The sequence below is a fragment of the Equus przewalskii genome, chromosome 23, assembly GCF_037783145.1.
Source record: "Equus przewalskii isolate Varuska chromosome 23, EquPr2, whole genome shotgun sequence".
NCBI classification, from domain to species: Eukaryota; Metazoa; Chordata; class Mammalia; order Perissodactyla; family Equidae; genus Equus; species Equus przewalskii.
This window is the reverse complement of record NC_091853.1, coordinates 1,279,586-1,304,968: the sequence shown is the minus strand read 5'-3', so window position 1 is coordinate 1,304,968 and position 25,383 is coordinate 1,279,586. Positions and strand designations below refer to the sequence as shown.

The window sequence follows — 25,383 nt, the reverse complement described above, 5'->3', positions numbered from 1 at the left end:
CCCAGCGCTGAGCGAAGATTAGATTTGGGGACATGTTTCTTGTCTGACAATAAGTCTGACTTTATGTATAGCAGACTCTTGCCCGGAGGATGCGGGAGTCATTATGCTGAGGGAAAGAAGCCTCCCCGAGAGCACGTTGTGTGACTTCCTCCACAGGGTGAGTGGACAGAACAGGCAAGACCAACCTGTGGGAGGCAATCTCAGAAGGCTGTGGGGTGGGGTGGGGTGGGGTGGGGTGGGGATTCGCTGGGAAGCGGCATGAGGGGTCTTTCTGGAGTCATCACCATGCTCGGTCCCTCGATGGGTGCGGGCATTATCAGAACTCACACATGGTACACCTGAGATTCGCGTGTGTCATCGTGTGTAAAGCTCACCTCAAGAGAGACAAACAGCTGTGACAAACATTGAACTCTGTTAACGACGTGATGCGGAAGTGCTGGCCTAGACGGGCACGGATGCCTGCACCGCACTGAGGAGGGCGTCCGAAAATAAGAGGGGTGGACGGACGGAGAGAGGGACGGAGAGTTGGAGAGACTGTGACACAGCACCCAACAAAACGTCACGGTGGCACGAGGTGGTGGGCGTGTGGTGCTCACTGTGGAGGTCTTTCAGCTGTTCTGCAGGTTTTAAATTTTCATAACAAACTGTGGAAATACAAAGAATTAAAGGGTCAGGGAACCATCCCACTGCCTTAGGCCCCTCCGGCCCTCTTGCCAGGTCTGGTGCATCCCGGCTGAGTGAGCCGTGGAGACAGCACCCCTTCCAGCTCTCCTCGCCAGCTTCCCCTCTGGCTGAGCCCTGAGTTCACTTGCCCGGCAGGCCTGACGACCACTCCACATGTCATTAGCCCACTGGACGCAGGGAGATGCTGCCTCTCATAGGCTCCTACCCATTTCCCTGTTCTGAGGACCAGAGAGTCCTGCTTCCTTGATAACTCTGCCCAGCAGGCAGTAGCCCCCTTGATGCTGTATTCCAAGGCCAGAATTCCCCCCTCCTCTCCCATTCCCAGGTGCAGAAATAGGTAAGAGGTATGGTTCCTCTGCACCTCTTCCTTTGTTCTTTTATTGCTTTTCCTTCTGTCTGGGCTCGAAGGTGTTCACTAGTAGGGATTGCATACCTTATTCATCCGGCTGCCTCTGGGAAATTCCGGTTTAATTGTCTCCCCTACTCCCACCCTCAGCCCCACAGCCAGAGAGATAAGTATTTCCTTCATATTTATAGAGACCATCACCCTTCCTTCAGAAGATTCCACATTGTCCTGTCTTTCATCTAACACCCTCACCCCAGGAAGTTCTCCTTTGTATCTAACTTAAATCCTGCATGCTGCTCTTCTATAGAAGCCAATGGGACCTGAGGCCTGGGGTCCATGGCTCTTGACACACGGGTGTGCTTGGGTCAGGTACACAAGGCTGTGTTTGTGTAATTGGTGGGGCTGAAGAATCAGGAGCACTGAGTCAAACCAACCTTTCTTCTCCACTGGGCCTTTATCCTGCACTGCGCCCAAGCACCAGGCATGGCTGGCCGCTCAGGTGAAAGAGCGAGTCCCCACCCCCCTCGTCTCCCCCGACTGAGGACTTCTCTCAGATGACGCTTCCCGGGGCAGCCTGGTGTGGTTCACCCGACGCGGGCCAGTCTAGGGGCAGCAGCCCCAGGATGCCTCTTCCTCCCCAGACCCCAACTTCCGTGGCCAAATCTAGGCCCGCAGACCAATTTACCTTGCAGACTTGGAATAAGGGCAGGAACTGGATGGGGACAGGGTGTGTGGGAAGAACAAGAAACTCTCTGCCTGGTCTGGGAATGACAGGGATGTCCTTCCCATTTACAGAAGGAGAAATTGAGGCCTGGGTTGGTCAAGTGGCTCACCCAAAGTCAACACAACGCCCTCTTCTCGACGTCGTCCTCAATGTGCAACCCTTTCTGAGCATAAGACAAAACACATCATTTTTCAGTCTGGCGGGGTATAGAAATGAGAGCACAGGCCAGAAGTCAGGAACCCGGAGGTCTGATGCAAGCCTGGGCATTTCCAGGTGTGGGTAGCAACCTCAGTTTCCACATGTGTAACATGGGGACGAATAGCCCCTGTTCCCATCACAGGGCTGTGGCCAGCAAGTAGATGAGAGAATGCGTGTGAAAGCGCTCTGTAAACTGGAAGTGCTCTGCAGGTGTGCGGAGTAAGGAAGCACTATTTTTCTTAACCTTAGTTAGTAGCACAACTTCATCCATCACCCACTTGCCGTTCCCAGGGAGCCTAGAAAAGGGCCCAGAAGCTACTAACCCACAGGGTTCTCTCCTAACCCTAAAGAGCCTCAGCCCTTTGCCGTCTTCTCGCTCAAGGCCAGAGACAGAGGTGAGCCAGCAGGAGGCCGAGCCCTCGTTCAGGAAGGCTCGCCACGACTGGGCACCAGTGATGAAGCTCCTGCTCTTAGAGACGCGCAGGCCTGGGTGTCCCAGCTGACCCTAACCTGGGATGAGTCTGGGTGTGTCTGATGAATCAGAGGCCCTCCAGACCTCTACTTACAGGGCAGGAAGAGTCCCTGCCATCAAGTCTGGGACAGACGAGAATCCAGGAAATGGGCCTCTGTGGCCTCTATCCTGAGCCAGGCCGTGGGGATCGGTCCAGGCCTTGGGCGGAGGGGGTGCAGGACTATAAGCAGAAGCTGAGGGGCTGTGCTCTCGTCACGCCTGGAGCCCACATGTATGTTGAAGACTAGACTCCTGTTACAAAGAGAATCTCGTTACAGCGGATTGCACAACAGAGGAGATTTTCTCTCAAACAACAGTCTCAGGGTGGGTAGCCCAGACCAGCAGAGCCTCCGCTTCATGAGGTCATCCATGGGCTGAGGTCCCTTCCACCTGTTGTTTCCCCTGTGCCTGGCCATTGTCATCATGCCTGGTGGAAGCTGGGTCACCAGCACCAGAGGAAGAGGAGAGAGCATGGCGGAAGCATGCCCAACACCTTAAGGCCCAGACCTGGAGGTGGCTCAGCTTACTCAGCGTTGCACTGGTGAGGACTCAGTGATGTGGCCACAGCCCATTGTAAGGGACGCTGGGAAATAGAGTCCAGTTTGTCACCATGTGCCCCACCTTAGTAATGGTGTCTCTGATGGCAGATAGCAGTCTGCACCCCAGCACCGTCAGGGTGGGGGCAACACAGCGAGGTACAGGTTAGAGAGAAGCCACCACCCACACTTCTGTGTGATACCTGGTGTGGCTGCTGGTCACAGAGTGCACTGAGATACCAGGCCCTCGAAGGCTGGAGCTCCTGGGGGCAGCAGAGCAGAATCCTCGGGAGGGGCCCTTTCTCCGTGGCTGGTGGGCAGTAGACAGTAAGAACAAGTTTGGAGCAGGAAAACCTGCCCAGAGACCTCTGGAGACTCCCAAACCTAACCACGGGGAACAGCACTGGGGGGGATTCAGGCTCTGAGTCAGAGGGAGGGGCGCAAGCCGGCACAATGTGGGTAAGTCCCATTAACATGAGCTCACCAGCTGGCTGGGTGTGGCTGCAACTGAAACCCTTCTTCAGAATACCTGGACCTTCAGCGGAGCATGGCCGACACCGCAACCAACGACAGCTCTTCCAACGGCCCTGGGGCAGGACCCAGGCTGGGTTTATCCAGTCAAGACGTGAGCACTCCTGTTAGTCTGTTTAGTACCTTCTGGCCCATGACGGACACAACAGAAGCAAAACACCCAAATCCCGTGCTCCAGGAAGGAGCCTCCTGTAAACCCTTAGAGCCAAATCCCTAACAGCAGCGTGGCCGGTGTCTAACTGTGGGCATCACCAGCGAGTACCACAAGAGTGTGGGCACAATCAGAGCAATCAAGGCGGGCTTCATGGAGGAAGTGTGGGTTGAGCTGAAGGACAGGGAGAACTGAGAAGGAAAGGGAGGACATTTCAAGCTGGCTGGGGAGAGACCATAAGAGAAAGGACAGTGTTGATGGAGTGGGCCCTCTGGAAAGTGCCAGGCCTGTGCTAAGTGCTTTCATGCCTCACCTTGTTTAATCTTCCCAACTTCACTCTGAGATAGGTGCTGTTATTGCCCACATTTTGCAGTTGAGGAAAGTGAGAACTCAGAGAAGTGCAAGAACTTGCCTGTAATCACACAGCATGTTCCTGGGCAGCCGGAGGCAATCCCAGGGTGCTCTAGCTGCAGATGCTGCTCTCGACCTCCCCGCCAGGGCCAGCAGTGGCGTCAGAACTTCCCAGGCAGACTTGCTGCGGCCCTTGGCAAACAGCCCCAACATCACATCGCAGGCTGACGAGCTCCCTGCTCAGCGGAGCAGTCCAGGTCATGCCCGCAAGCCTGGCGCCCTGCCTGCCCCCTGAAGATGTCTTCAGTGGGAATCACAGCCAACGAATGTACCAGCAGGACGAGACAAGCTAAATGCTCAGGAGGCTCCTGGGGAACAAAGCGGCTCTGTGAGCAGCCCCGGCCAGAGCAGAGCCCTGGAGGGCTGACGGGAACTGGGCCCAGCCAACCCAGGCGTCCTGAGGATTCCTCAGAGCCTGTGCGTGCTGTGGCCTGCTCCCTGTGCTCTGGGGGTTAGGACGGGTACTTCTTGAGCCTTGGACCCCAGAGCCACTCAGCCAGCCTCTGTCCTACCCACCCAGAGCCCGCCTTCTGTCCTGGGAGACCCAGAGAAATGGCCTCAGCTGAGGTCCCCACAGGCCGGCCCCTGGGTCCCTCCTGTACCCTCATGCTGGGACTGTGTTCTCAGGGAATTCCACACATCTCGTGTCCCCCTGACTCCCAGAGGGAGAATGAGAGTTCAGGCTGGTCAGGGCTGAGCGCGCAGAGGAACCTGAGTGTGTCCCAGGCTTGGTCCCAGCCCCCACCCCCGAGTGGACAAGCCCCTTCTCATAGGGCTGAAAACCTATCCCTAACTGTGAGCCCATGTCCACCTTAGTCGCCTGTGAATAGCTCTGGGGGAGGCTGCTGGGAGGAGAGAGAGGGAAGAATCAGGGTGCTAAGTGCTCTGACCTTGGAGGGTAGAAAAAAAAAAAAAACCACAGCAATAGGAGGATCACTTTGGAGAGGGGTACTGATAAATTCCTGGACTTGTCCCCCAAACATGGCCCCTGGGACAAAAGTCAGGGTAGACACATTCCTCTTCACCCTGCCTCCCCTCCAGTGTGAACCTTGGGCACCCCAGGTGCGAGACTCTGTTCTCACAAAGCCAGCCCACCCCTAGCCCAGCTTATTCCTCAGGCAGGAGGGCTCCCTTCCACCCTGCAGATGGCCAGCCGCAGGCACCAGGCAAAGGACCACAGACAGAGGGTCATCAGGGAGTGTGGGGGTGAGGAGGAGCAAGAAGAGTGCATACATGCCCTGGGTCCCACTCCCTCGTAGAAAAGCGTCCCTGCTCTGGTGCTGCACCCACATCATGGACACACACTCACGCTCACACCCTCTCCACTTGGCGCCTCCCAGAGGCAGGAGGGGCGGGGGCCAGGGCTCCAAGTCACAGGCACATGGAAGGCCGTGATGGTTTTGCTCTGCCACAGCGGCTTGGGAGAAGAGGCTTCTCGAACCCATTCCACCACTTGGCTGCATCCCTGGGAGATTGTGAGGGCAAGCCCTGAAAGCGGGCACTCAGCACTGCTGGTTCCTTGGGTCATTCCCTGTGCAGGGTGACGCTGTGCAGTGTTGCCTAGCTGGAGTGTGGCTACACGGCTGAAGGCAGCCGGGTATCAGAGAGATGATGGAGACGAGTGAATGGCAGTGCAGTACGCATTCATCCGCGGGGAGCGTGTGTGCCCGAAGGAAAGGAACTTGCCTTACAGAAGCATTTCCTTTCTGCCGTGTGTTCCCTTTCACAGACGAACAAAGTGAGCCACAAAGAGGTTAATCCTTTGCCCAAGGTCACATGACTAGCAACCCCAGAGTCAGGACTTCAACCTCAAGTCTTTGCTCTTCCCACTATATCCCAGTGCCTCTCTGGTACCCGTGGCATAGGCCCTGACTTCAAGGAGCTGTTGGGTAGACAAAACCTAGGAGACCTGGAACCCTCACCTTTGGCCGCTCAGGCCTTCAGAGTGTCCAGTTGCCACCACTCAGAGAAGAGAGGCCTGAGTGGTCAAGGGCAATCAGGAGGAAGAGTGGGGTGGCTGGACCAGGTGGTGAGTGACAGGAACCTTCCAGTTTTATTCTCTCCTGGAGAATGTGGGATAGGAAAGGGGAAATGGGAAGGCATCGTTGTCCTATGACTTTCCCAAGGTCACGAAACAACCCAGCCTGACCTACTTCTCTTGCTACCCAAGCTAGATCCTGGAGGCAGGGTGAGGCCTGCAATCCAAGACCATCAGTTCCATGTTTCTCCAGCTATCTCAGTTCTCCCTGAATCGGAGTCTAGGCCCTCTACACCCCGCCCATAGAGAGAGGCAGCACCTACACCCAGATTAACATGTGCCTGGCTTAAGGCCCCAAAGCCTGAATTGCAGCCAGGAGGCCTATCTGTCAACCTTGACAGCCTGGAACGCACTTTGGATGTTGGGGAACCTCCCCCACCTTCATTCTCAGCATTCCCAGGGCAGTGTGAACTGCCTCGAACACCCTCACCCGGTCCACCAATTCCTGGTTCTGAGCAGAATCGTTTTTTTCTGTCTGGAATCATCCCCCTGGGCTCCCGGGCCCTGAAACCACAGACCTGCTTCCCCTAAATCTCTCCTTTAACAAAGTCGGCTGGTGCTCAGCAAGAAGAGCCGTCCCCCTCGAGAAAGCATCGTGTCTCCAGGTAACACCTGAGTGATACCAAGAATGGGAAGGAGGAGGGGTGCCCAAGGAGCCTCAAGCCCGCCTTGTGGAGGGAGAGCTTGATCTGTGCTGCAGGGCCATGCTGGAGGGAGAGGCTGGGGTCCTGTGTCACCTGAGCACCGACCTCAGCTCTGACATTGCCTCTCTGGGCAACCTTAGGCAGGTCCCTCTCATCTCTGGGACCTCGGCTTTCTCATCTGTAAAATAGAGAGGTGACTCAGATGAACCCTAAGGCCCATTCCTCTTCTCTTCATTCTACGGCTCCGTGGCGTTCCCTCTCCTCTGGCCTCAAATGCTTGGGGGTCTTGGCCAACTCCCATCTGACTCTCTCCAGACAGGTCCTATCCTTACCCTCCACAGTTCAGAGCCCATCCTAAGATTTCTTCCAACATATTGTCCCCAGCTCTGTCATGTGTGTGTTCTGAGAAGCCTCATTCTGCCTGCTCCTTTCAGGGCCTTGACCTCTCGGGGACTGGCTCTCATGGGTCGTGTGTCCCCGGTGCCTAGAACAGTGCCAGGCACACGGCCAGAGCTCTGGTTCCTTGAGCCAAAAACCAGACACAAGTTGGCATCGCCCTACTCACCTTGCCGCTCCCCCACCCCGGTCTCCTGGCCGAGGATGCTCACAGCCAGGGCATGGAGCCTCTGGCTTCCTTGGGGACAGAGAGGAGCATTTGCCTTTCCTTGGGGAGCTCTGAAGCCCACCAGTTCCCAGGCACTCATGCAATGGGCAGCCTCGGGGCCAGGTCATCCTGCCACCGCAGGGCAGCGTGGTGAACACTTTTCTGTCTCCTGCTTTGAAGTGTTTGCTTAAGTCACTGGGCTGCTCCGGCCAAAACATGATCCTGCCCACACTCTTGGCACAGGCCCCGCACGGGGCACACAGCAAGAAGCCAGCAGGTGCAGATGAGACCAGAGGCCCAAGGATGGACAGAGGTGGCAGAATGAGTCTCCTTCTTGAGGGTACAGCCTCAGTTTGCTAATCTGAAAACTAGCTTTTCCTTAGCTGGACCAGCTCAAGGGTGAGGTGTGTCAGGAGGGTACTTTGTGAATACTTAAGATTTATCTGCATAACTCAGTAAATCCCCAAACCCTGTTTGGTATGAATAAGTGAGGGTGTGTGCATGCACATGCATGTGCGTGTGCGTGTGCGTGTGTGTGTTGAGATGTGTGGAAGAATAGGGTTGGAGGATGGCCAAGCTCTGGATCGGAGGGCAACACAGAGATGTGCTTTAAAGCGGAGAAACTTGGACGGAATCACAAGTCAGAGGGCTTGGGGACAAGCTGGAAACCCCTTCTACAAATAATGCTTCCAGGGGCAGCCCCCATCCTGCTTCTTCCTGGGTCTAGCACTCGGGTCTCCAGGCTCTGGTCACCGCGGGCCCTTTGTGTCCCCTCCTGGGGGACAGCTTCCCTGCCCTTCCTTCCCTCCTCGAGGGCTGAGCCAGGTGCCTCTCCTCTGCATTCTCGCAGCATTCTGTGTTCCCATGGGACAACGGTCTTGTCACCTCCTTGCTTCCCCACCAGAGTGAGACCTTTTCAGGGCAGAGGTTGTGCCTTATTTTTCTCGGTATCCCCAGGACAAGAACCTGGCACTCACTAACAGTTTTTAAGTGAATGAATGGATGAATGAATACAGCTTGCAAATGTTGGGGTGGGGGAGGAGTAGGTTGCTACCAAGGAGACTCTGTATTGCTCCAGAGACAGGTATGGTGTGGATGCTCACCTGCTTTCACCATGAAAAGCAGACGATGATTCAACAGAGCTCCAGACTGAGTTGCATTGGATGTTAATGTGTTCTTTGCCCCTCTCTCTTTTTTTCTGAGCCTCTTTTTCTCTGTATTTCTATTTCTGCTATCTGTCTGTGTGTCTCTCTGCATCTTTGCTATCCCCCCACAAGCCCTAACTCCGCCCCACAGTTTAATTCTATCCAAGATGCCCTTTGAGCCATCGGCCTCTCTCCCTCCTGTCCTCTGCTGCTCTAACCTCTGATCTGGCTTCCTCCTTCCTAGGTCTCCCACCCATGACTAGTCCCCAGATTCTGTCCATCTCTCTTGGTGACTTCAGAGGAACCCCTGGGCTCACCTATCCCTCCTGCCCCATTATGCAAAATCTACCTGCCCAGAATTTTGCTGAGACAATAGGAAAAGGGCTGGGGGGGGAGAGCCAACAAGCTCCCAACCCCAGAAAGTGTTCTGGAGCCCCCAGCACCTTCATCCAGGTTACCTTGGGGGATACGCCTGAAAGGGAGGCTGAAAGTGTCTCAAAGGTGGGGTCTTGTATGAGGTTTCATCCTTAGCTCTGCAGGTTCAAAAGTTAAAGTGACACAATGGACTACGCACAGCATTTGAAGCCAGAATACCCAAGTTAGAGTCTTGCCTCTTCCGTCCAGGTCTTTGTGACCTTGGGAAAGTCACTTCAGTCAACCTCAGTTTCCTCATCTGAAAAATGAGAGCAATGTGCCTACATCACATGGTTGTTATGAAGATTAAACCAGATAACCCATGTGAAACCCATGTGAAAGCCAAGTGTTACTACAGAAAGTCAGTCAGACTCAGGGGAGATCAACTCACATTTACAAAACTCACACTAGACCAACTGTTAGACCAGAATGCCTGCGGTCGTTTAAAAGAGAGACATGTACCTGCAGGTAGCCCCAGATGCTCTGATCAGTTGGGCAGTGCATTCTCTGCTCTGAAGGGACCAAATTACAACTGGAAGTTTCCCTGGCAGGCATGGGATCTCAGCAAGGGGACTCAGTTGTTTGAGCTTGATGTCCACTGTCACCTGGCTATAGGGAGAGCTCGATGACTCATCTGCTTTCTAGGAATTGCCTGCCCAAAGTTTAGAACATGTCAGGCTACCCACACCACTGGACAATACTGGAGACATGTGGACAAATTCTTGCCCTTTGGCTCTGCTTCCTTTAAAACTCCATCATACAGTCATTCATCAATCCCATAAGTCTACACTGAGCTCCTACTGAGTGCCAGACCCTGGGCTACATGGTAGGGATACAAAAGAGAATGGACAGGCAATGCCCCGCCCTCCTCCTGGAGTCCACAGTCTTTGGAAAGAGACTGACAGTTGAACGTGTAGCTACCATCAGGGGGATCAGTGTGTTGTTACCACGGTGTTGTGATCAGTGTGTTGTTACCATGGTGACAGAGAGGGAGCCGTGGGAACAGGGCTGCCAAGCCCGTGCAGGGGCCTGCGGAAAGGTCCCTGGAGGAAGTGTCCATGCACACATCCCTCCTCCTGTAGGTGACAGGGCATGCTTGGGTGGCTTGCACGCTAGCTTTCTTCAGCCATGCTCAGGCCCCTGGCTACACCCTGACAACTCTGAGTGACCTCGGGTGTTTCCTAGTCCCCACAAGCCACACAGCTATAAACTCTCCCTTGGGCTGGGCTTGCAGACAATTCACCCTTTCAGTCACTCAAGAAATATTTATTGTATCCCTATTACATGCTGAAGCTAGTTCATTTTGCCTTCCTAGGGGTGTTTTTACCCTCACTCCCAGGGGTGCCCCACTGAAGCCCCCTGTACTGATTCCAGCCCACCTCAGAGCCGCTGTTTTCTTCTGGAGAGATGCAAGGACAATTCAGGACTAGGGCAGTGCTGCTCCAGAGGTCGCAAAGGAAGGGGCTCCTGGCATTGGGGGGGACTCTCTCTCCCGGGAGAAATGTCCAGACACTCCCCCAACCTGCCTATCCAACTTATGAGGCTCTCACACAGTGCTCAACAGCCACAGGATAGGCAGGCAGCTCCGACTCAGCCAGCAGGCAGCAGCCTGGGCAGAGCCAGGACCCAGGGGTACATTAATTCCTGGAAGTGACAGAAGCCTATGAATTAGAGGTTTGCTGGCCTTCAGGTCACCTTACATGTAATTGTAAGTCCAGCTTCATGAGCTCCTTCACCATATCCCAAACCCCCGTGCTCCCCCTGCACCCTACCCGGGACCTTAGGAGGGCGAGGAATACTTTCCCTATTGCCCTAGTGGACAGACCAAGGTGCAGAGCTTACAAGTGACTTAAGGTTGGGGACAAAACTGGGAACCAGGTCTCCACCACAGCCCCAAACCTCCCAAGTGCCCTGAGGGCCTCCTAGACATGGCTCGTCCCCTTCGTCAAGGGTGCTCAGAGGTCTACCGTCCCGTCCCCCCCACCCCCCCGCCCCGACCCCCGATCTCCAACCTTCAAAGCAAGCAGCCCGAGGACCCCACCCCTCGGGGGGCCTCAATGGGTCCCATTGTCCTAGAGGCTATTTGGCTTGACCTCAGCCCTGTAAGCAGCAGGACAGCAAGCTCAGAGAGGGGTCTGCCTTGTCCCCTCCTCAGCCTCCGCTGGCCGCCTTGGGGGAGCCTGTGGAGCAGGGGCCCCGCTGAATGTGACCTATTGTCTTCGGGGTGGATTTAGGAAGTGCCAAGCTCCCATCAAACAGCCCTGCTCCTCAGGTGAAACAAAAAAAGGGCTGTTCATTTGGGACCTTTTCCCCCTTATCTCCTTTTCCTATCTCCTCAGGCTTAGCTATGGTGTAGTGTTCAAAACCACTTCCCCTCGGAGCCAATCAGAAGCCGGCCCCGCCGTGGCCCTGAGGTGAGGGTATTTATAAACGCCTCCCTGGATTATCTGGGCAGAGCCCTTCCGCACACCTCTGGAACACCTTTCAGCTGCCCGCTCCCCAGGCACACCTGCAGCCCTGCCCAGCGGCCCCCTCACCCGCCGGTAAGCCCCGCCCAGGCCATGCCGCCGGGCTGGGGGTCATCCCTCGAAGAGGGTGGGCGCTGGGGGTACTGAGAGGAGGGATGACAGGAGCCAACCGGTTGTGGGGGTAGGTTGGTTGCCAATCTGAGCACAAGTGGCTAGGGCGCTCCAGCCCCTGAGTGTGAGAGCAGCCCCAGCTCTTCACCTCTGGAGGGGGGTCCTCACCTCCATGTAAGGACCTCAGCTGCAAAGCTGGAGGCTGAAGGGAGCTTGCAGGATGGGAGGTCTGGTGGAGAAGTTCTGCCAGACACCAAAACGGAGTGAGGCGAAACAGCCAGCTCCTTTGCAAGGGCTTCTTTGCTCTGCAAAGGAGAGAACAAAAATGCTGGACCCTCCTCGGCACCAGCCTTTGAAGGGGCTGGATGCACCTCTCCCTTTTCTTTTCAAGTCTTGGAAGCAAGAAGCTCTTAATGCTTGGCTCACCGGCCTGCTCTGCGAGGCTGTCTCCCCCTCCTTCTGCCCCCCCCGATGTCCTCTTTCACTCGTTCACTTCTCCACCAGCTTGGGGTACCTGCTTGGGCTGCACGAAATTTCATTTGTCCCCATTAATCCTGAGAAATTGGAAGAGGTGGAAGGAGGGCAAACCGAGGATTAGGAGAGGGCAAGCCAGGGGCCAGCTCCCTCAGGCAGGGGGAGCAGGACCCAGGGGACCAGTGTCCCAGGTGAATGCTTTAACACAGGAGGAGTTGGGCTAGGACAATGGTTTAGGCCAGCTCCACAGGCTTCTGGCCTCCCAACCCCTCATCCTGCAGCTCTGAGGGATCCCAAGTCACACTCAGGAAGTGCTCCCGTTCCTCAAAACCAGCTCACGGGGTCCCCAGCCTAGGTCAAGCAAAGCTTTTATCATCCTAGCATAAACTCCCACTTACCCTTGGCCCCAATGGGTCTGAGCACCAGAAGGAAGAGTGACTGTAAGGGTGTGCCCCTCAGAGTGGATGCTGTCCCAAGCAGAGCAGCCCCATGAGGACTATGCCCCTGGATGGCCTCCTCACACAGACACCCCTCTCCCAGAGCCCCGCAGCGCTCCCCACTCCCTCCCCTCGGATCTGGCATTCAGACCTGGAAAGAGCTTCCTCGGGCCACACGGAGACCAGCACACAGGCCTCCTCCGCACCAGGATGGCCTTCCCAGGCACTTGCCAGGGCCCGGTCCACTACTCTGGAGGCTCATTTGCAGGAAACCCTGGGGGCAGAGTCCGACTCTTTTTCTCTCTTAATGTCCAGAGTCTTCCCAGGCATCAGCTTGTAGTGGGCATTTAGAGAACGTGTGTGGAATTGAAATAAACAGCCGGAGTCTGACCCCAGGGAGCCCCCTGGAGGAATGAGGGATGGCACAGCGCTGACCGAGCTCTGGACTCCTTGAACTAGAGTGGCCCAGGCCTTCTCTGGTCTCCTCATCCACTCACCGGCTTCCAGGCAAGACTAACCCTTGTGTCCTTACAGACATCTCGGAGTCTAACCTTAAAGGACCATTTCAGGGAGCCCACGACCTTGGGCAGATCTCACTGCTGGACCTTATCTCCTCAGCCCAGCACCCACGCCCCCTGCCCAGTAAGGAAAGCAGAGAGGGAGAGGAGAGCAGGCTTGGAGATGAGGAGTGGGCATTCAGGGAGTGGTGCAGGGAATCCCTCCCCTACGGGAGACACCAGCCCTGGAGCAGCCCAAGCGCAGGGAGGCAACTCTGCGACAGCTTGTCCTCTCCCGACATTACTGATGAGGAATTGGGGGGCGAAGAGGGGTGGGAATTGTCCCCAGAAACACGGGGACAGTAGAAATAAAAGCAGTATTGATAACATGCCCTGGAGACCCACAGGCCTCTGCACTGTCACTCCAGACACGGTCCTCAGCTGAGACCCAACCCTCCTATCCCAGCCCCGCTCCACTCCAGCCCACCCGGCCACTCAGAGGTGGCCCTTTCCCTGTGGTTCCCACCCTGGATGAGGCGGGGAGGAACCAGCAGCTAGAGCAAAGGGGAGACTCAAAGTGACCTTTCCTTTCCCCGGAACACAGCGATCTCCAGGCAGGGACCGGTGATAAGAAGCCAGGGTGGGTTGGCCAAGCCAGGGCGCTCCGTACCTGGCACATGCGCAAGTCAGAGAAACCCCCCCCCCACCACATACACACACCAAGCAGGGCTGAGGAGGAAGTCAGCCTGGGCCACAATGACAGGATCACCTCCAGACCTGACCGAAACCCCACAAGCGGGCTCCCTGCCTCCCTTGCCCGCCAGATGTCCTGCCCTCATCAAGAAAGATTTTCTTCTTTTCCTCTCACCAGTCCCAGGAAATTTTGGAGGACAAGAGTGTGTGGCAGGGTTGGGGGATGTGTACAGGGGCAAATAGGAAAAGGAAGGCAGAGTGACCGGCCTGAGTTTGCAGAGCAAGGAAGAATCCACCAGCGTAACTGTAGTAAAAGTAGCAGTAACACAGGTAGGATCTGCTGCACGCTGACTGCGGCCGGGCCTTCTGTGGAGTGACCTGGGCATGAGGCCCAAGCCCATCTCTGCCCACAGTCTTCTGACGGTGCAGACAGACCTGGTCAGAAACACGACTGAGACGAGATTCCAGGGGGCTGTCTTTTGTGTGAGCTCACTGTGGGGGAATTAAGATTCTGATGAGGGGTCCTGGAGAAGCCCAGGAGGGGATCTGATCTGCTCTGGCCTGTGCCCCCCCTACAGAGTCCATTTCCCCTTTGTCCACTCCCCCAACCCCCCTCCTCCGCTGCCAGCTCCTTAGCTCTGCAAGACCCCTGGAGACCCCTTGCCCCAGATGTGACCCCATTCCCCTGCCCAGCCTTGGGAACTGTCCATACCCCTCTTCTGCGACCCTCTGCTCTTCCCCTCTCGCCCCTACTTCTCTTAAGCCCCACAGCACCCCCCTAGGTCTTTCCAGCAATTCAGGACCTGCCCCTCCTGTCCTTCACAGTAGGGGAGGAGCAGGGGCACCCTTTTGTTCCTCAGTATTGTCACACGGCACCTGCTATTTATCCCAATGCCGTGGGGGATGGGAGGCGGTGGAGGGGCTGACACTGAGGGAGGCAGGGTGGGGACACACACCCACGGGAACAGAGCACTCGACTTCTTTCAGCGACGCTGACATCACTCCTCAGGATGGCATGTGTGTGCGTGTGTGTGTGCGTGTGTGTGCGTGCGTGTGTGTGTGCGTGCGTGTGTGTGTGCGTGTGTGTGTGTGTGTGTGTGTTTAACCAAGGATCAAGTCGTCAGGTTCCCTACACCTCTTCCTTTCTGGCTGCCTCTTTCATCTTCTACCCCTAACGTGGCATTGTAGGAACTCTCTCTGAGGGTCCCTGGGGGCCTCTTCACTCTCAGAACCCCGGGAGCCCATCTAGGAGAGGCAGGGCCTCCTCCCCACACTGGTTCACCCTGTCCCCCTCCCCACCCCGCTTTCCTCCTGGCCTGAAGGACTGGCTAGGATGAAGTAACCTCCCCTCCTAAGTCCCACCCCACCTCAACCCCTTTGCTTGGAATTAGGAAATGTGACCAGGGCACCTCCTCACCTGAGGGGGGGCCGCAGCTCCTGTGGCTGCAGATTTGTATGCCTCTCATTGTCCTGGGAAAGCTGAGGCCAGGAGAGGAGTCAGAACCCACAGAGAGCCCTCAAGACGAGAAGCAGAACCCAGAAGTCCTGTCTCATCAGCTGGGGTGGAAGGTCGCCAGAGTGGTCCAAAAAGGGCACTCTGGATGCCACTCAGAGGACAATCCCCAGAGAGCAGGACCAGGGTCATCCTTGGAAGGTCTGGGACCCTTTCAACAGGAGCACTTGAGCTGAAGTTGAAGGCCTGGTTCAGATTCCCATACCAGCCTCTCTCTAAGACTCAGTTTCTTCATCCACAAAGCGAAAGGACTGGACCAGCCTAGTCCAGGTTCCCTTCTGCGGAAAACTTCCTGAGTCCAGCTGACTGCTGGGTTCTCGTTTTTTTGTACATAGCACAAACTCTGGGTTGGGAAAAACCCCAGGTTCAACACCCTATTTCTGGAACGCAATGGGTAGAGCAGGTGGGGAAAGGGACAGACTTGCCTTCCAGTAAAGCAAGGGAGCTTTTCCCCTCTGTTAACCTGTGTAAGCGGGAACTCCCCAAGCAGCTCGTCCCTGTCAGTAGGAAGCCAGCCCACAGGGGCAGAAACCGTCCTGAGTCATCCACCTGCGCTCTCCGGCACCATCGCCTCCTTTCCTCCCTCCCCTCCCTGGAAGTGACAGGCAGGAGTGGGCAAAGCCAACACTGGCATACAGGTGGAGAGGTCCAAGTAAAGGAGATCTGAGGACACAGAGATCCCCGGGCCTGGGTGGCCAAGAAACGCTTCACAGAAGAGAAGGGAGAGGAAGGCAGGAGGAAGGAGGAGAGGGCGGAGGAGGAACAGAAGCAGGTCTTAAGGATGGCCAGGTCAGAAAGGCAGAATGAGTCAGGGCATTCAGGTACGGAGGAGAGTGCAGACTTTCCGGGAGTCTCCGGCAGAAAGCCCCGGATGTTAAACTGAGCCAAGCTTGTTTGGGGGTGCTGGACGGTGCAGGGGAACCCAGCTGAGAAACCTACCGAGTCCACCAAAACAGAGCCAGGTGGTAAAAGGACAAATATGACAAAGTAAGGAGTTTGGGCTTGATCCTCCTGGAAACGAGGAAGCTGAAGGTTTCTGAGCAGGGGGTGTGGGCTGGGGAAGTGAGTTAGACGGCTAAGGCAATAGCCCAGGTGCGAGATAAGACCTGAGGGAGTGGGGGACAGGAGAGACACGGGAAGGAAAAAGCAATGGGATTTGATGAACAACTGAATGTGGAGGCTGTGGGGAGAGAAAGGGCAGGGACAAGTGTGGGTGACAGGAAGAAACGTGCCACTGAGGAAATGCAGAGAACGGGCTGGCAGGGAGCCGCGTTGGCAGGGCTTAGCAGGATCAGATGTTAACATCCCCCTCCCCACAAACACACCACCAGAACTTAAGCCTTTGACAGCAGCCAGGGGAGGGGCTTCAGGGATCACTTCCTGCTGGCTGGCTTGGAGGCAAGATCTCCCATCATCCCTTTTCCAAAGGACTCTCCTCTCTGGTTCAGCCCCCTTGAAAATTTCGGCTATTCCTTTGCAAGTGGTCTCTTCAGTGGCCCAGCATAGACTCCCCAAACGACGAGTCTGTCTCTGAAGCTGGGCTGGAGCTATGGGTCCCTCCAGAGGGTCACACTCGCCCTCATTGCTCCCAAAGGGCCAGCCAGGCAAACCACCTGGAAAGCCAGACCCCTTCAGCCCCGGGGAGGGTGGGGAGGGGAAGGAGAGTGAGGCCACCCAGCCTCACTGGAGGGTGAAGGGCTGGAAGCCTCCGAATAGTCTCTCCTAAGAGGAAGGATGCACCCTCCCATCTTAATAACAGTAATCATCGCTGTAACCGTGGACTGGGTGTCCTTGGAAGGCCAGCCACTTCACACTCGTGATCTCATCTAATCCTCATAGCAACCACCGGGGACTGTCATTACTCCCATTTACAGATGAAGAAACTGAATCTCTGAAACCCAGGTCCTTCTGGCTCTAAAACGTGTGGTGTCTTCCTTACGCCACTCTGCCTCTTACTTCTCCCACTGAAATGTCTCATATGCCATTGTTCTTACTCATTTTTGCCCATGTCTTCTCCAAAACACCATTTATTGATTCACTCAACAAACATATATCGAGCACATACTAAGCACCAGGCAAGGGGCCAGGTACAGGTGCTTCACCCTGGGCAGGCAGGTTCATCTGCCACTTCCCTTCCAATTGGGTATCATCCGTGAGGTTTGGCTGGCCATCCAACTCTTGCTTATAGGTCCTCCTGGACCATGGCTCCTGGGACCGAAAGAATGGAATGCACCAACCTAGCTTATGTCAGCTTGGGCACAATTTTATGAATAATCACAACTCCCATTTGCCTCCTTTTTTACATCTTACATAACCCTTTCTTGTCCCTTTATTCATTCGATCCTCAAAACCCCACGAGATGGACATGTTACCCCCTTTTGCTGACAAGGAGCCTGCAGCCCAGAGAGGGAGCGCCGCCCCTTCCACCTCACCGCAAAGCCAGGACTAGAACCCAGGTTTCTGGCCCTCAGCCAACGCACTTTTCATCTCTCCCCCCATTTTCTTTTTCTTTTCTTTTTTTTTTTTAAGATTTTATTTTTCCTTTTTCTCCCCAAAGCCCCCCGGTACATAGCTGTGCATTTTTAGTTGTGAGTCCTTCTAGTTGTGGCGTGTGGGACACCACCTCAGCATGGCCTGATGAGCGGTGCCATGTCGGTGCCCAGGATTCAAACCGGCAAACCCCTGGGCCACCAAATCGGAGTGTGTGAACTTAATCACTCGGCCACGGGGCCGGCCCCCTTTTTTTTTTTTAAGATTTTATTTTTCTTCGCCCATTTTCTTTCCCACGAAAAGTATCAACCAGCCTGCTCCCCTCTGATAACCCCCATGCACCCAGGTTCTCCCCTATGAAGTGAGGGGCATTCCTAGCCCCCTGTGCGGTGTCTCACTTTCCACCCCATTTTGCCAAACTGGCCACAGCCACCCCACCCTCCCCACCCCGCAAATGTACATCCTCCCTCTGAGACTGCCTCACCTCTGTCCTCTCCCCCATCTTCCTCTGAGGCCCTCCAGGCTGCAGGAGGGGGACCGGTATCGGAGGAGGGAGAGGGCAGGCTCCCACAGGGAGCTCCTCTGGGCCTCAAGGGCCCTAGCACTTAGCTCTGCCCTGCTCAGCTCCCAGAACGTCAGCAAGGTTGCGCAAAAAGCAGGGAGGAGAGAAACACCATACACAAGGGTGGGGGAAAGGTTAGGCACAGGAAGGCGTGGGAGAGCCAGCTGCCAGACCATCCTGATTTCCCCAAACACGCCATTGTCTCCCCCCACACTCCGGGAAAACTGTTGGTGAAGTCCTAAGCATCTCCTTCAAGAAGGGTCCTCCTGAGGTCACCTCAGCCATCCCCCTGCCTCTGGGCAGGCTGTTTTCTCTATTTCTTCCAAGCTGAAGGGCATGAGCCTTTCTGCCAGGGAAACTGAGGCCTGAGGAGGAAGAGGGGCTTAGCGGCACCAGGACTGGGGGGTCGGGCAGGGGATGAAGCCCAGCTGTGACTCCTGCCCTTGTGCTCCCACCTCCTTTTTGTCTGGTGTCCGGTGGGGGTGGCAGTGATGTCACAGGTGTGGAGTGCCAGCCATCTGCCGGGCACCAAGCAAAACAGCCAGGGCAAGTGTGTGCATCATCTGTGCCTGAGAAGGAAGGCCACCAAAAGAAGTGAGTCTGACGGAAAGACTTGGAAGAGGGAAGGGAGGCACCTTGCTGGCTGGGGGCGGAGAAGACCAGAATAAAACTCTGCTGCAGCGAGGACTAGCAAGAGAAGGCCCAAGCTGGCACAGGGGAGGGATGCCCCTCATCATCCCTACTCTGCTTCTCCCAAAGCTCGTAAATGCCCCAGACATGAGCCAGCCCAGGCCTCGCTACGTGGTAGACAGAGCCGCATACTCTCTCACCCTCTTCGATGACGAGTTTGAAAAGAAGGACCGGACATACCCAGTGGGAGAGAAACTTCTCAACACCTTCAGGTAAAGTGGCCCAGAGCCCAGACCCCTCTTCCTCTGCTCTCCAGCAAAAGCCTCCCAGCAGCAGGGCACAGTTCCTGCACCAGTACCCCTAAGACGGGCCTTGGGGAAGCCCTGGGGAGGGGAGGTTTGGAACCCTGAATTTAAGATCCTACAACCTTGTCTGTATTGAGACCCCCATGGGGGGTGAGGAGTAGGAGCAAGGACCAGCGCAGCTTCAGAAGAGTGTAGGGCATCCCAGCCCCCAATGAGGCCTCCCCACACTCTCAGTCCACTCAAGTCTCTCTTGAGTTCTCAAGGGAGCTGGAGGTGGACATGCTGTGCGTGGGGGGCGGGGAGCATCAGAGACCCTACTTCAATGTCCTCTCCCCTCCTTATCAAGAAAAATCTGAAGCCACCACCACCCCATGCCCTTTGTCCTCTTTCCCTCCTGGATGCTCCTTCCTTCTCCTGGCCCAGAGAATGCCCAAAGGCGGCCCCTAAATTCATGGGCTCCCCTAAGGGGTACCTACCAGGATGTGATCCTACCAGCCCCTAGACTCTTTCCACTCTTAGATCCCTGGAACTGTGCTGGTGGGTAGTGAAATCTCACCTCTAAGGAGGGGCTCCTCAAGGTGATCCATACCCATACTCCGGAGCCCGAGGCCACCAGTGCCACCTTCCCCCTTCCCAGACTTTTGGCAGACCTTGCTCAGGCCTCACTGTGAGCTGGCTTGCTCTTCCTCACTCCCCTGGGGAAACAGCTGATTCAGTTACCTGGATCCAGGTCACTGGCAATGGCTGAAGTGGAGATGCAGGTGGAACTGGTTCAGGCCAGGGGAATCACCCACTTGAGTCTTCACTAAAAGCTCCGGCCCAACCCTACTTCACCTGGGAGGCTCCATCTCTGCCAAGGCCTTGGTGCCCAGTGTTCAGGCACTGTCCCCACAGCTGTATCCTCGGACAGGTGGGTTCCGCCAGCCTTGATGCCCAGAGTTTAAGTTTGGGTTTTTTCTGTGCTGAAGAGATGAGGGTATCTGCTGTTGTCCCAAAAGATTAGGATGACGAAAACTATAAAGAGATGCAGGGAACTAACAATTCCCGTGAGGCTGGCACGAGAGCCTTGAACGGTACGTGGCACCCAAAAGGTGCGCCAATAAATATTTGTTTAATGAGTGAATGAATGTCTAGAAAGCTAATCCCTCTGTCCACTTCCCTCTTAGCCTCTGGAGCCTCAGTACAGCTTCTGTTTCCAGCTCTTCTCTTAGGCTTCAGATTGCTTTGCTCAACATGTGGCAGGCTTGAAGCAAGGCTGGGCATGGACGAGCCCTCCACTGGGTTGTTTTTCTTCCCCTAGCCAGCTCGCTATTCATGGTTCCCGTTTTCCCTGCCAGCGACAAACCTGAGAGAGTTCCTGCAGGGCTAGTTTCTCTCTTAGGAAAAGGTTTTAGAGATGCTTTAAGCTATTTACCACCAGTCCCACTTGCCGTCCACCATCTCAGGCATTGGAGAGGTACCCACCTGCCCCAAAGGAGACCAGGGAGTCAGATGTTGATGGTGATGCCGTTCCACGGAATGTCGGTGGGGAGAGAAAATCTGCCCAGACTTCACAGGGGACAAAGCATCATCTGTGTTGATTTCGGTCTTGGGTGACATCCAGGGGACCCAGTGTTGCTATTGTTGAGCAACGGCAAAGAGGAAGAATTGGTGCTGGGCAGGAAAGGAGGCCTAATCAGAGCAGGCCAGTGAGTCACCGGATGGGCCCTGAGTATCTGAGTTCCCTCAACTGGGAAAAGAAAAGCCTCCCACCCCTTCCAGTCATCAATTTGCCAGCTGTCACCCTGAGTGAGTAGGCCCTTGTTCCTACCGCTCCCGAGTCCCTCTGAAAGGACCTCAAGATGTTCAACAAACAGGGCAGGGATCAACTCTCCCCACCCTGCATTGACCAACGAACAGCTCCCCAGGCTTCCCTCCCCGGCGGATGAACTAACAGGGGAAAGAGGTCAGGCCCTGAAATCACCGCACGTAACAGGGTGGGTCAGCAGAGGTGCACCCTCAGGGACAGTGGAGAAAGATGGCAGCAGCTCCTACTTGGGCCGAGTTTCAATACCAGCCCATCCTCTCACTCATTCATTTATTCAACAAATATTTACTAAGCACCCCAGTGTAATGCGCAAGGTAGACAAAGACGAGTAAGAGAGCCAGACTTCTCACCATGGTGGGTCTGCTGTCTAGAGAGAGAGAGAGATGAAAAACACGTAACTACAACACAGGGTGTGCGGAATGCTGTCGGAGCCAAAACAGGGAGCCCGGGCCTGTGTTCAGTCAGATGAGAAAGGCCATCTGGCGTGGGGACCAGACTTGACCTCTTGGAAGGCTAGGCTGCCGCAAAAGTCCATGACTTTAACCCAAGCCTTGTAGACTTCCCAGACCTCCAGCTGATACCCTGGGTGTGTTGATGACACCCAGGAGAAAGTCCCCGTGTCTTCTCCTCAGGATCCCCACACACCGCACCGTGCGTGTGCTCGCTGGAGTTTGAAGGAATGAGTGAATGAATGAGTGGATGACCGGGAACAGGGCACTGTAATCCCTCACTGACTCTGCGTGTCTGGCCATGCAGTGCTGACTGGAAACCTACACTCTTCCCTCCAGATGTTCCCCAGCTAAAGTCAAAGCTGCGGTGTTTGGGCTGCTCCCCGTGCTCTCCTGGCTTCCCAAGTACAAGATCAAAGACTGCCTGGTCCCCGACCTGCTTGGCGGCCTCAGCGGTGGATGCATCCAGGTCCCCCAAGGTGAGGGGTCCCCTCGGCCAGGCCTATTCCTCTCCCTCCCGCCCACCCGTAGCCCCCATAGCCCAGCCGTGCCGCGAGCCTCCAGCCTCTGTCCCCTGCAGGCATGGCGTTTGCTCTGCTGGCCAACCTCCCTGCAGTCAACGGCCTCTACTCCTCTTTCTTCCCGCTCCTGACCTACTTCTTCCTGGGGGGCATACACCAGATGGTGCCAGGTGAGGCCTCTCCCCTCTCAGCAAGCGGGATGACCTGGACCACGAGGACGGGTGGGGTGGCAAAGGGCGTTCGGGTGATTTTCCATCTGAGTCCCCTCTAGTTGGTACTGGTGTTCAACCCTGGAAAGACTGTCACTGTGAGTGTCAGTCCCAGGTCCTCTGTGACCTTGGAGAAACCACTTAGCTTCCGCACACTCAGTTAGCATTACCTGTCCAGTCTCCCTCCCTGGACTGTGCGGAAGACTTGGCAGAACAAGGTATACCATATGCCACAAAGTGCTAAACAGATGGGAGAAATCATCATCTAACTCCCAGGCTGGACCCTGCAGGCCACTGGAGGGACTTTTTGAGCTCTCTGGTGCAGAGCGAGATGGAGAAAACGGCCTGGCCACAAGGCCTGTTTCTGGGTCAGGCTCTGCTTGCATTTCCAAGCTCATTTCCTTACGTGTCCAATGAAATAAGAGTTGAGGTGAAAGCCCCTTGAAAAGTGTAGCTCGTGGTGAGATGTGAGTGGTGGTTATGCTGGAGAGGAGCCCTGGAGGCATGGGGCTCCATCCCCCTGGGGGTCGGGAGCATCCCTGGGCCCCTTTCTGGTTTTCGTGGGTGTGGTCCAAACTTCTGACTTCTGCCGGCTGGGTGGGCACTACAGGTACCTTTGCCGTTATCAGCATCCTGGTGGGTAACGTCTGTCTGCAGCTGGCCCCAGAGTCGAAATTCCGGGTCTTCGACAATGCCACCAATGAGAGCTACGTGGACACAGCGGCCATGGAGGCCGAGAGGCTGCACGTGTCAGCAACGCTAGCCTGCCTGACTGCCATCATCCAGGTGAGGGGACAGCCCCAGCTCAGGAGGGAATCAGCCCGCCCCACCCCTGCCTCAAAGCCCCAGTTTTGACGTTAAAGTTGATTTAGGGCTCTACCTCCTCCCTCTTCCCCATTCCTGGGGCCACAAATGGCCTTGAAAAGTCAGAGCATCTCCTCCTCTGCCTCCAGCAGGCCCATGAGACCAGCATCTGCACCTAATAAAACTGCCCTGAGTCAACCACCGTCAGACTCATGGCCTCTCTCCACTGCCCTTTCCAGTGCCCACCTCTCTGCCAGCACAGTTTTCCGGTTTCTCTAAGACCCCTGGTTCCCCCCAGCTTTCTCTGCTCCACGCCACAGCATCACCTGTGACATAAACTGCTTCTCCACCACATGCAAAGGACTCTGCTAGGAGTTATGAAGGGAACACGGCATGACAGAGGCAGGAGCAGGAAGCAACCTCAGAGGGCACCTTTCATCCATTCACTCATTCAGTTAATATTTTTTGGTTGTTTCACTGTGCCAGGAACTGAGCTAGGCCCTGGGGATAAAAGATAAGTAAGAAAGAGGCCCAGTTCTCAAGGAGCTCCCAGCCCAGCAGAGGAAGCAGCCACGTCAACAGATAAATTTGTAGGCACAGAGATAAGCAGCATAAGACAACTGTGTACAAACAGCTGTGGGGACATCAAAGAGAGAGTCAGGGCAGGCCTCTCCTCCAGGAGGGGAGGTGACCTTTGACCTGAGTCTCCAAGGATGAGTGGAAGTTGACCAGTAGCCAAATGAACACGGCACGGAAGGACAGGCCAGGCAGAGGGAATGGCACCCCAAAGCACTGAGCCTGAGAGAGTGTGAACTGACCAGGGAATGACAAGGCAAGGAGTTTGGTGTGGCTGGAGGGCAGAGGGCCTTCAAGGGGCAGGCCAGAAAAGAGGCTAGAAAGGTTGGCAGGGGCCAGACAGTGATGTCTAGGGTCTGTCCCCTAAGCAGCAGCTTTGGGTCCAACTGGCAGTTTACAAGGATCATTTGGGCTACAGAGGTGATGGGTGGGAGACGGATTGGAATCAAGGCAGGGGACCTGTTGGGAGACTATGCAGACAAGAATGCTGAGGGCCGAGACCTGGGAGGCGGCCGTGGATATGGGGGTAGACTTAAGGAACATTCCGCCAGGAGCGTTAACAGGGCTTGGTGATAGATTGGATGTGGGAGGTGAGGGAGGATGACTCCCAAGTTTTGGGCTGGCCAACTAGGTGGATGGTGGTGTCATCTACTGAGAGAGGAAACTCTGGAGGAGGGCCAGGTTCATTTTCTAGATGAGGAAACTGAAGCCAGAGGGGTGGGGTGACAAGAGGTCCGTGTCCCAAGGGACTAAAGGTGTGCTGGCACAGTAAAGGGCAAGACAAGGTCACAAGGGGCTCACTCCGCAGAGCTGCTGCATGGAACTCCAGCCCTGAGTTCGGGTCAGGCAGGTGTGCGAGCTGCTGACCCTTCTCGTCTCCCCCCACCCCTCCTCACAGATGGGCCTGGGCTTCGTCCAGTTCGGCTTTGTGGCTATCTACCTCTCCGAGTCCTTCATCCGGGGCTTCATGACTGCCGCTGGCCTGCAGATCCTGATCTCGGTGCTCAAGTACATCTTTGGGCTGACCGTCCCCTCCTACACAGGCCCAGGGTCCATTGTCTTTGTGAGTCTGGGAACGCACCCCTGCAAATGGGGAGGGGCTCGAGCAGACACATGAGCTTACTGTTTTAAGAAGTTGTGAGCTGCTCATTGTGAGACGTTCTCAAGCAAGAGCTGGCTGACCCATTGTTCAGAGAGGATTCCCAGGGGGTTCCCACTTTGGAAGGGAGGGTCGAACACATGACCTTGAGGGATTGCTGAGGTTCTCTGTGGTGAATCCCTGCAGAAAAGGACATGTACACTCTCCATCAGTTCCCCAATCCAGGGCCTCAACCCCTCCCTGCCTGGGAAGTCATTCCATATGTCTAATCTCCACCCCTCCTCCTTTAGTTTGAATCCTTTCTAGAGAAAGAGAAAGGGAATCTGCACTCCCATCCCAGCATGGACTCCTAACATGCCCTTTGGGAAAGGGGGTGGACGATGGGATGGTGTTGATGACCAGGGTCTAGAGTCTGCTTTTGTATGCCTCCGTTAGCACTGAGGACGTCCCCGCACTGGATCAGAAACCCAGGGGTGGGGGTGGTATGGGAAGGGGAGGTGGGAGCCCAGGAGCACGGTGCTGTCTCCCCTAGACCTTCATTGACATCTGCAAAGGCCTCCCCGACACCAACATCGCCTCGCTCATCTTCGCCCTCATCAGCGGTGCCTTCCTGATGCTGGTGAAGGAACTCAATGCTCGCTACATGCACAAGATCCGCTTCCCCATCCCCACAGAGATGATTGTGGTGAGGACCCTGCCAGGACTGAGGTGTTGGGGGCCAAGCTGGAGAGGCCGTGATAAAAGGAATCCAGTTCCAGCCAGGGCCAAGGGAACCCCCACCCACCCTCCCCACCCCAACAG

General features: G+C 55.7%; 1 protein-coding gene and 1 long non-coding RNA gene across 7 annotated transcripts in view; one reads left to right on the top strand and one right to left on the bottom strand.

Moving 5' to 3' along the window:
- Positions 1 to 35: 35 nt before the first annotated feature.
- On the bottom strand, positions 36 to 18,219 carry LOC139079014 (uncharacterized). Its single transcript, XR_011532278.1, has 3 exons — positions 18,105 to 18,219; positions 11,685 to 11,821; positions 36 to 644 (listed from the first exon to the last, which is right to left on the bottom strand). It is a non-coding gene; the product is annotated as an uncharacterized lncRNA (long non-coding RNA).
- Positions 11,393 to 25,383, top strand: part of SLC26A9 (solute carrier family 26 member 9) — a 27,941-nt gene continuing 13,950 nt past the window's right edge. For 2 of the 6 annotated variants that reach the window (XR_011532273.1, XM_070591808.1), the window contains exons 1-7: positions 11,393 to 11,480; positions 18,942 to 19,084; positions 21,713 to 21,852; positions 21,954 to 22,064; positions 22,714 to 22,889; positions 24,382 to 24,546; positions 25,115 to 25,267. Coding sequence is in view for 3 of the 6 variants with exons in the window: in XM_070591808.1 (XP_070447909.1) it covers positions 18,960 to 19,084; positions 21,713 to 21,852; positions 21,954 to 22,064; positions 22,714 to 22,889; positions 24,382 to 24,546; positions 25,115 to 25,267 (870 nt within the window). In the remaining 3 variants the exon portion in view is untranslated. Of the gene's footprint in view, positions 11,481 to 18,743; positions 19,085 to 19,847; positions 20,028 to 21,712; positions 21,853 to 21,953; positions 22,065 to 22,713; positions 22,890 to 24,381; positions 24,547 to 25,114; positions 25,268 to 25,383 lie in introns of those variants that run through there. The other 4 variants (XR_011532275.1, XM_070591809.1, XM_070591807.1 and 1 more) reach the window with 3 other exon arrangements.